The following is a 10,000-nucleotide window of genomic DNA, read 5'->3' as shown; positions in this document are numbered from 1 at the left end:
GGTTCAGAAGTCTACATCGGCTCATTCAGATGCAGGAGCAGTCAACTCAAAACAAAAATAATCTCACGGCGCATTTCCCTTACTAATAGCTGATGGGCGGCTTGGTCATTCCTAACAAATTACACTCAAATAAAAGCTCTTAAATCTTACCTACAGCCCATTTAACATCACTCGCCTCATGGTTCATTTCAGTCAGTTATTCTGTGACTTTGGCGAGGAGTTCACCGTGCTGGATCGGGACGGGGAGGCGCCCATGACTGCGATGATCGATTACATCACCAAGGTGACATGTTCTGCCCGTCTTGTCGACATTGAAGTCCACTCATTCTTCCTATTGTTTAGAATAAAAACAGAAAGCTGAATAGCGTTCTTAATTATATCTACAGCATCGGTTCTACTTTACAAGTTGGACTGGGAATGCGACTATTTCTGCGATATACGGTTCTGTACTTGGTTGTTATGAGAGTTTACCGTGGTCTCTCCTCTAGGGCACTCCTGGCCTGGTGAGCTGCGTGGACGAGGAGAATCACGGTTTTCCAGAGGGCTGCAAAGTTTCCTTCTCTGAAGTTCGGGGCATGACAGAGCTCAACACCATGGGTCCTCAGGAGATCAACTTCATCAGTATGAGTCAACATTATACACGTCTTCATGGTGTCACCTAGGCGCTCGATTAGAAAAGGGGTACAGAGGACAGTAAACAAAAGAACGATGGGGACAACCTACACTGATGAGCTTAGTTCCAATTCAAAGTTTTCATCTTTATTCACACACATTGGCAAAGAATATCAACGAGGCGCTCGCAATGACGATATCCCTGAAATGTGTGTGAGCTGAGAGGATTGATGTGTGAGCTCTGCTAACAGATGGCCATTCGTTCTCCATCGGCGACACGTCTGGCTTTACCGAGACCGGCCACGGCGGAGTAGCGACCGAAGTCAAACAGCCCTGGACAGTTAGATTTGTACGTATCCAAACTGTTCTTAATCTGCATGCCATGAAAAATCGAAAGAATACTTTGTGGGTGAAGAAAGGAGGTTTTTTTCAATAATGTCAAACACCATCCGCAGAAAACACTGGAGGAAGCGTTAACGGACCCTGAGTTGCTGGTCATATCTGATTTTGGGAAGATGGCAAGGCACCAGACCCTGCATCTGGCCTTCCAGGGCCTCCATATGTTTGTACAGAAGGAACAACGGCTGCCCAGGCCAACGTCTCAGGTCAGTGGGGGACGCTCAAAACATTTGTTGCTACACATCTGGAAAAGGGTTTTAATTTTGTGCTTTATGCAATTTCATAAGGCAATTCTTTAGGAAATGGGGGTAAGGCATCTTGCTCAGTAGACAGCTTTTGGGTTTCTGCCCGGTACCTTTCGGCTGGAGGTCAACAACACAAGGGCCCGACAGATACTGGATTTTAGGGGCCGATGCAAATACAGATATTATAAAATATGGATACATTGGCCGACTTCGATACATATATTGTGGTATGCTGGGGGTGGAGCAGCTCCGTGGGATTGGCCGCTCAGCCTCCAGAAATGCCTCAGGCCGCAGCAACATCTTATTAAAATCATGAGCTAAAGGAACCACTAAACCGTACGGGGAAGAGCTACTTACCTTCACACAGAACCTGATGTAAAGCTGTTTATGTTTACGTGGATGTGTTGAATGAAAGAACTGAGAGGTTCAACGTCCAAAGTAGAGGATTTATTAGGACGCATCTACCTTTATAAATCAACTTATCTAAGGTTTTCAAATCGGCGCATATCGGCAAACACATACAGAGATTCCGATATATCTGCCAATATCGGTCGATAAAATCCTCAAACCCATACATCGGTCCGACTCCAAAGACCACTGTAACCTTTAGCCCACAGCGCTGTATGTGTGTGTACTGTAGTGTAATGTACTGTATGCCGCGTGGTGCTGCATAGAAGTGACCGCCCCTCGGCTGTGTTCCGTCCCCACGGCGACAGGCGGACGCTGCTGCGCTGCTGGACACGGTGAGGGGGCTGAACGCTTCGGCCCAGCTGCAGAGCCTGGATGAGGACCTGGTTCTGCTCCTGGCCCGCACGGCCCGCGGGGACCTGGCCCCGCTCAACGCCTTCATGGGAGGAGTCGCTGCACAGGAAGTGCTGAAGGTAACTTCCTGTATTTGTGGAAGATAAATATTTGATGTATTTAGAAAAATTGTGGTTCATTTTCTCAATTTGTATATATATATATATATATACACTGTATATACGTATACAAATTGAGAACATTTAACACAAATTTTGTTTGTAAATGGCTATATAGGTTATATATAGAGAGATGTAAATGATTTTTGAGCATGGATCAACATTTGTAGACAAATCTATATGTCTCTAACACTCTTGTTTTATGTATTTCCTCTGCAGGCCTGCAGTGGGAAGTTTACCCCACTCCAACAGTGGCTGTATTTTGATGCACTGGAATGTCTTCCCAAAGATGTCGACAACAAAGAGGAGCAACTGAGTGACAGCACCGTTTCACCTGTAAAACATTTTGGACGTTTCACCGACACTCATCCAATAGTTTGCTTCCTGGTTGGATATTTGATGAACATCTAACATACCGTCATCGTTATCCCGCTAGGACGGCTCTAGGTATGATGGCCAGATCGCTGTGTTTGGCTCCCAATTCCAGGAGAGACTCGGGAAGCTCAAGTATTTCCTGGTAGGTGCATCTCTAGTAGGTGTCCAACAGAGGGCGTACTGCGCATTGAAATGCGGTGCTTCAGCTGCTGGCAAATGCTGACTGCTGACACATGCAGGAAGCGGTTGGATTCATGTGGCATTTCCTGTTAGTGTTAGTGAACAGAGACCTGCAACACTCTTTCTGAGGTTTCCTGTTAATGTAATGCGTGTGTGCGCGAGTGTGCGTGCGCGCTCCCCTGCACGCGCCAGCGTGTGTGTGAGCATCTGTGTGAGCATCCATGTGCACGTGAGTGTGTTCAGGGACAACTCACCCTGTAGTTGAATCCTCCACCTCAACATTCAGTGGTGTTTTTTTTTCCTATAGCCCTGTATTCCTGTACTGTTGTGTGTCTCTGTGCAGGTGGGAGCTGGTGCTATAGGCTGCGAGCTGCTGAAGAACTTTGCCCTCATGGGCCTGGGCGCCGGGGAGGGGGGGCACATCACGGTCACAGACATGGACTCCATAGAGCGCTCCAACCTCAACAGACAGTTCCTGTTCCGTCCCCAAGACATCGGAGTAAGAACTACTCCCTGGGAGGAAGCCCCCGTTCCCTTCAACGCTCTTCTCTTCTTTACGTTCTGTTTTATGCAGCGAAGCACCGTAAAGCACTATAGATCACTGTCCCTTGTTTCAGTCAACTCATGCTTCACACAACACGCACACACACACACGCACGCGCATGCACATTATTGTAGAGCCTCTCTCCCTTTTACCAGGGCAAGCAGAAAGAGAGGATGGTTTGAGGCTGACAATATTACCCAAAGGAAAATATTAAGAAGATAATATATAATATATATAATAATATATATAATATGATAATACTTTTTTTTTTGGTGTCATGCAATCGTCACGTTTATAAGTCAAAGATTTAGTTGTCCTACCAGCCACCTGAACTTGATCACGCTGTAGCCCAGCTGCTCTCTCTTGATAGATCAGCCAGGATATTGTTTTCATATCGTGCATGACTTACGGCGCAGTGTTCACATCACTCAGGCCGCCGTGGTTCTGGCTCCCTTCTCCGATCATGACATGAACAGCACTCCCACCCCCCCCCCCCCCCCCCCCCCCCCCCCCACCCCCCCCGCCCCCCCCAGAAAATGAAGTCATCAGTGGCGGCGGATGCAGTGCGAGAGATGAACCCCCGTGTGAACATCACGGCCCACCAGAACCGGCTGGATCCGGACAGCGAGCGCGTCTACGACAGACCCTTCTTCAGGGGTCTGGACGGCGTGGTCGCAGCCCTGGACAACGTGGAGGCCAGTGAGTGCTGAGGATATAGAGCAGAAACTAAACAGGAATACCGCTTTGGAGTGGTACAGCCTCAGAACCATACACGCTTCAAAAGACATGCTATATGTGTGCATCCACAAAATAGCTGTATTATATTTAGCCTGAATTTTTCTGCCTGTGTGTCTGCCTGTATGTGTGTGTGTGTGTGTGTGTGTGTGTGTGTGTGTGTGTGTGTGTGTGTGTGCGTGCGTGCGTGCGTGCGTGCGTGTGTGCGTGTGATTGTGTATGTGTGTGTGTGTGTGTGCGTGTGTGTGATAATCCCGCTATCAGAAGAACGCGGTAGCCCCACTCTAAATGACCATTGAGTCGTGAGAGGTCCTGCAGCATGCTGTGTTTGCTGTGAGCAGGGGTCCACCTGGACAAACTCTGTGTGCTGCACCAGAGGCCCATGCTGGAGGGAGGGACCCTGGGAACCAAGGGCCACACTCTAGTGGTGGTCCCACATCTGACCGAGTCCTACGGACAACCCAAGGCCGACACCGACGGTGCCATCCCACTGTGTACTCTCAAGAACTTCCCTCACCGTATCGAGCACACTTTGCAGGTGACCAATCCACAGCCACTACGACGCTGGGTCATTGGAGGGAAAATCACACCAGTCATTGCTTTACACATTTACCTCATTCTTTTCCAATGCTGTTTATTTCATGTGTTTATTCGATGGACTCCTGTATGAAATACAGCAATTGATCCAATGTGTTGTCGCTGCAGAGACATGTGTGTAACGTTGTGACTTGAACCTCCTTTCCAGTGGGCCAGAGACCAGTTTGAGGGGTTGTTCAAACAGGTCCCGGAAAATGTCAATCTCTTTCTGAGGTAATCTTTACAAAGGCTTTCTGTTTATACTCTTCATATCTGAGCTGACAGATTTTGAAAACATAAAGTCCAGCCCTGTTTTTATATGGTTTTTTTCCTTAAATCAGTTTATGATGATGTGGTTGCAACTTTCCATGCTATTCAGGAAATTATATGATGATGATGATGATGATGATGATGATGATGATGGTGATGAGGATGATCATCAGGGTGGTGATCAATGATGGTGATGATGGTGAGGATGGTGAGGATGAGGCTGTGAATGCTTAGTTTTTTATATATCCTCTGCCGTCCTCATTCGTTTATTAATTCATAGACCCGTTGTCTACTATGGCAGGCTGCCAGTCACTCATTGCTAGTACTATAAAACCTGAGTGAGGTTGATTCCATTACATCCTAGCTTTCCATGAATTACTTGCAACGAAAAATTATTCGAAACAAATCAAGTGAATTGCCATAATGAAATTATTGCATTACTGATCATGATGTTTGAGATGAGTTAAAACCTCTCAGCAGCGCCAGTCGTTCTCCAGCTGTCTGAGGTATTGCTCTGTAATCCAGCGCTGCTCCGACACTCAGCAGAGAGGAACAGCCTTGGGGGCTCTTAAACAATTGTTTGGTCTTAGTGAGATTTCTTATAACCACACGTAATGTATCCCACTTGGCATTGCATGCGTGCGCTCCCAGAGAACAGCGTGTGCAAGACGAGTGTAATAGCAAAAGCTTAGCCAACACATGCATCACACGCATGTATCCGGAGCTCCTTCGACGTCGTAGTCGTTGGTGTGAGACTGGGGAAAGGATGTGCTTAGTGACTGTGTTAATGACACCATCCAGCCGTGGCTATGTTTAATGTCTATAGGCCTGGCGGCAACAGTAAAGGAACTCCCCCCCCCCACACAATGTACAGCTGAAGGCCACACCGGCCTCGGAATGGAAACATAGCCTTCCATAGAGAAGGTCGTCCGCAGGGCCCCAGGGAGGATCCGGTGGGATGTTTACCCACAGACGACCCTGAGATGATAACTTATCACATCCACCCCCCCCCCCCCCCCTCACATCCGTTACTTTGGTTCATCTCCTTATTATAATTAATATTTTTCCCACCGCCCGTCAATCCCTTCCACGAAGCGTCGTGTCCTATCGCTCCCTCTTTGTCTGCGCTGAACATACGCCGACATGTAACCGGCCGTTTCCTCTCCGTGGCCCCGCAGAGACCCAGGCTTCATGGAGCGAACGCTGGGCCGCGGCGAGGCCGAAGCCCTGGAGGTCCTGGAGGGGGTCTCTGGAGCCCTCAGGGGCCGAGGGGCCCCGAGTCACCGGCCGACCCGCTGGGAGGACTGCGTGCGCTGGGCGCGCCGTCAGTGGGAGAGCCTGTACAGCAATGAGATCCGACAGCTCCTGCACTGTTTCTCTGCCGATCAGGTAACGACACGCACGAGCGTCAGGTTGAGGCTGAGGAGAATCAGGAATTCTCCCCCAGCTCGTCCTTTAATGCAACACGGGCATGGCAAACACATATTGGCGTTAGGCCATGGAATGGTCCACGTTATATGTGCACCGCATTAAAATGACAATAAGCATCACGATTTGTGCTCGAAACATGCTCGAAACATGACCGATGATGTCCTGGCCCTAACTTAGATGTTCGTTCCCAACATTTGTCTGGAATGCAGTTATTCAGTCGAAGTCATTTAATCGATTTTTAGACACTATTTTAAAACATATATCTTTAAAGCAGCTATCAGCAATTTTTGCTCAACCCCAATTTAATCTAATGTTTCTAGTGAATTTGATGGATAACTGGCCCTCATTATAGATGTGACTGCATGAGAACATTAGGGGTCAAACAAAACACAATGTAACTACAACAAACTAACAACATAGCAACAAACTAGCACAATGTAACTACAACAAACAAACAACATCCTTTAATAAGTCTCTCACACCTTTGCATCGCTAGAATGGGAAAAGCAATCTTCAGAATGCATAAAAGTGTATCATGCAGCAGAGTGATGTCAAACGTTTCTTGGGCATCTGCAACGAGAAGGTAATCATTATCCAATCAGAGACTCAGTTACCCCAGTACCCCCCCGCCGGAGCTAGAGCTAAGGTAACAGACATTCCTCTCACTGACACGGCTTTCATTTCTCTCTTTTTTCTATCCAGGGTGAGTTAAAACCCCCGGGGTATCAGCGAGACTAACAGAGGAAATATAAGTATCTTTCCCCCATTATGCATATTTTCTAGGAAAACATCTGCTGCTTGAATGCTGCAGACGAGTCGAAGCTTCCAAAAAACGTTCCAGTCTTTTATTGGACCAATAAATGAGTAATAGAGTTATGTTATGGATTCTGAACCCCTCAGACAGAGTGTTGGATGGAAATAACACAAACGCACGCACAAGCGCACACCCACACACCCACACACACGCACGCACGCACGCACGCACGCACGCACGCACACACGCACACATTGGCAGTTGTTGTGGCAGTTGTTTCTTCTCCTTTCTCAGTTCCTCTATTCCTCCTCCACTGGTTTCGGTGGTGTGTCATGGAGTCCCTTCTGACCGCAGTGCGTGGAGAGGAAGTGCGTGTCACCACGTCAGTGACGCTTTCGGGCGTGCTTCTGGTTCACAAAGGCGTCGACACTACCGTCACATGAAATCACATGGTCAGGGAAAGACACCACCTGGAGGAGAGACCCAGGGCCGTTGCTAGGTTACTCCACATGATCAAAGTTTAACAGCAGAGTTTGCCGAAGCTTGTTTCCACTTGTTCTCATTGCGTGCGTGTCTGGAGACGCCAACAAGAACGAAAGCGGGGAAATCAGGAGGGTGTTTTATAACCCGCGGCTGATATCATCGGTTCATCACACTTCTCCTGTTGACGTGAGGCTGACTGCACTTTTACTGTCCGTTGGTTCCAACAAACGTGGACATTCTTCCACCTGAGGACTTCCCCTCTCTCATGGGTTAAGTCACGGCTTTACGGACCAGAAAACCCCCCCCGCGCCCCACCGCTAAGTCAACACGGGCTTATCTGCAAACACATGAGTACTGTAATGATCCCCTTGCTCCAGGGAAGCCCCCCCGCCCCCCACTCACCCACCCCTAATGTGAGGCAGGACGTCCAGAGAGACAGACACACAGTGGGACACACACACACACACACACACACACACACACACACACACACACACACACACACACACACACACACACACAGAGGCACTTTCAAACCGCAGGGTCAAACTGGGCAACATCAGGGCCCCGGTCCTCTTTGTTCTCTTATCAGACCAACAAAGTGTCTGATAGCCAGCGCTCACTGCCCTCTTCCGCCCCTGTGGGTCAGATGCCATGCTTAGTACACACTTCGCACACACACACACACACACACACACACACACACACACTGTATGAAACACAAATCCACGAGCGTAGTTGTGTACTGGTGCCACGCCGCTGGCCGACTGTGGTTCATCACGCTCATGCCTTTCAGCATGACGTGCATTAACCCGGCGAGCTGCCTTTCATTTGTTGAGGAATGCTGGAAATGTGGGAAATAGAGTGACTCTGACCCGCCGAGTTGGTGTGACCACCGCTGCGTGTGTGTGTGTGCGTGCGTGCGTGCGTGCGTGCGTGCGTGCGTGCGTGCGTGCGTGCGTGCGTGCGCGCGTGTGTGTCGGCGTTGCAGATGTGTGAGAATTGGCGTGCTTGTTTCTTCAGCTTGTGATCCCTGATGAAGAGAACCCCCCCATCTGCTTCTCCTTAGCTGACCAGCTCAGGGCTGCCTTTCTGGTCGGGAACCAAGAGATGCCCGCGCCCACTGACCTTTGACCCCGAAAACGTGAGTTACATCAAGCGATGTATTTCAATCAATTGAAACCCAGTGTGAATTTTGAAGACAGAACAGATGAACAGGTCGGTCTAGTGCCAGGACTCATTGTGTGTGTGTGTGTGTGCTGTGAGCGCAGGAGGCCCACATGCAATACATCGTGGCGGCAGCTAACCTGTACGCGCACATCTACGGGATCGCCGGGACGAGGGACTGCGCCGCCGTCAGAGAGGCTCTGCAGGACGTCCCCATGCCCTCCTTCGTGCCCTCCTCCAAGCTCTCCGACAGGCCCGTCACCGAGGAGGACCAGGACCGGGGGATCGGTGACGACGGTGAGATTTGCCGTTCGTCGGCGCATCTGCTTGCGTTTTCCTCACATCTGCCTCCCAAGGCCTGTGAGCCCTCCAAAGGCTCAGTTGTGGTTCCACGTAGACGCAACGCAAGGACCACGCAGACCCCTTGACGCAGTCGTGAACCTTTTGGGTTTCACAACCTTTTTTGGCTTTTGGGTTGGGTTTGTCGGGTTTTAGTGAGCGGACCGATCACAGCCCTTGCTGCTGCGTCGCCTCGACGCAAGGGTACAAGTTTTGGGAGGCGCACGCCAGGCCCTTGCGGCGGACGGCAAGGAGGGTCCGCAGGGACGTAACGGGTTCCGTAAACCCCCCCTTGCGTTGCGTCGACGTGGAACCACAATCAGCCCTTAAGATGGAGTGTTTCCCTGTATGGCTGCAACAGGCAAGGCCCGACTAGAGCAGCTGACAGAGGAGCTGTGTTCCCTGTCCCTGAAAGGCCCGGCGATGCACATGCACCCTGTGGAGTTTGAGAAGGTAAGCAGACGGCTCCTCTTCTGCACACACTGCACATTTCACACACCACAGACACAGCGACGACCGGACCTCCGGGGACCGGGTGTCACGCTCCGCTGTGCCGGGCCCTCACGCTGTTTTTTTGGGGCGTTTTTTTCTTTGGGTTTTTGGGTTTCTCTGTGACCCAAATCTGTGTTGGCCCCTCCAAGCAATTTCTGTGAACAAAGCTTGTCTGTCCGTTTTTCTGTGCTCGCTCTGTTTCGACGTCAAACATCAGGAGGGACTTTCTTAGTTTTTAAAGTGCGCATCCTTTTTGGGGGGGAAACAGCGCTATAAAGAACCATTGTGCGTAGTAAACAGTGTGGTCTGTGTGGTTTCATTCTTTTTTTGTACTGAGCAGTCGATGCCTTACGGCTCCCACATGCTCCACAAACCAGAGCAAGAAACCCAGGGGTCGCTGGCAGTTTAGACGTAATGGAAATTCACTCAACTCAATTGCTTGTTGTTTGTCTGCAAGTTGTACCTCGTGTACCTTCAC

The 10,000-nt window shown here is 49.7% G+C and overlaps 1 protein-coding gene across 1 annotated transcript in view; it reads left to right on the top strand.

The window, feature by feature from the left end:
- The window catches only part of LOC311376633 (ubiquitin-like modifier-activating enzyme 1), a 12,045-nt gene extending 2,128 nt beyond the window's left edge, over positions 1 to 9,917 (top strand). The window contains exons 5-19 of the mRNA XM_084491149.1: positions 193 to 283; positions 489 to 621; positions 864 to 961; positions 1,068 to 1,217; positions 1,973 to 2,137; positions 2,396 to 2,512; positions 2,613 to 2,693; positions 3,075 to 3,230; positions 3,809 to 3,974; positions 4,352 to 4,548; positions 4,756 to 4,820; positions 6,035 to 6,245; positions 8,594 to 8,668; positions 8,796 to 8,988; positions 9,392 to 9,917. Of these exons, the coding sequence (XP_084347275.1) occupies positions 193 to 283; positions 489 to 621; positions 864 to 961; positions 1,068 to 1,217; positions 1,973 to 2,137; positions 2,396 to 2,512; positions 2,613 to 2,693; positions 3,075 to 3,230; positions 3,809 to 3,974; positions 4,352 to 4,548; positions 4,756 to 4,820; positions 6,035 to 6,245; positions 8,594 to 8,668; positions 8,796 to 8,988; positions 9,392 to 9,645 (2,152 nt within the window). The 3' untranslated portion in view covers positions 9,646 to 9,917. The remainder of the gene's footprint in view (positions 1 to 192; positions 284 to 488; positions 622 to 863; positions 962 to 1,067; positions 1,218 to 1,972; positions 2,138 to 2,395; positions 2,513 to 2,612; positions 2,694 to 3,074; positions 3,231 to 3,808; positions 3,975 to 4,351; positions 4,549 to 4,755; positions 4,821 to 6,034; positions 6,246 to 8,593; positions 8,669 to 8,795; positions 8,989 to 9,391) is intronic.
- The last annotated feature ends 83 nt before the right edge of the window (positions 9,918 to 10,000 follow it).

The sequence above is a fragment of the Micromesistius poutassou genome, assembly GCF_964030765.1.
Source record: "Micromesistius poutassou genome assembly, contig: SCAFFOLD_5530, whole genome shotgun sequence".
Classification (NCBI taxonomy): domain Eukaryota; kingdom Metazoa; phylum Chordata; class Actinopteri; order Gadiformes; family Gadidae; genus Micromesistius; species Micromesistius poutassou.
This window is presented reverse-complemented; position numbering and strand designations above follow the sequence as displayed.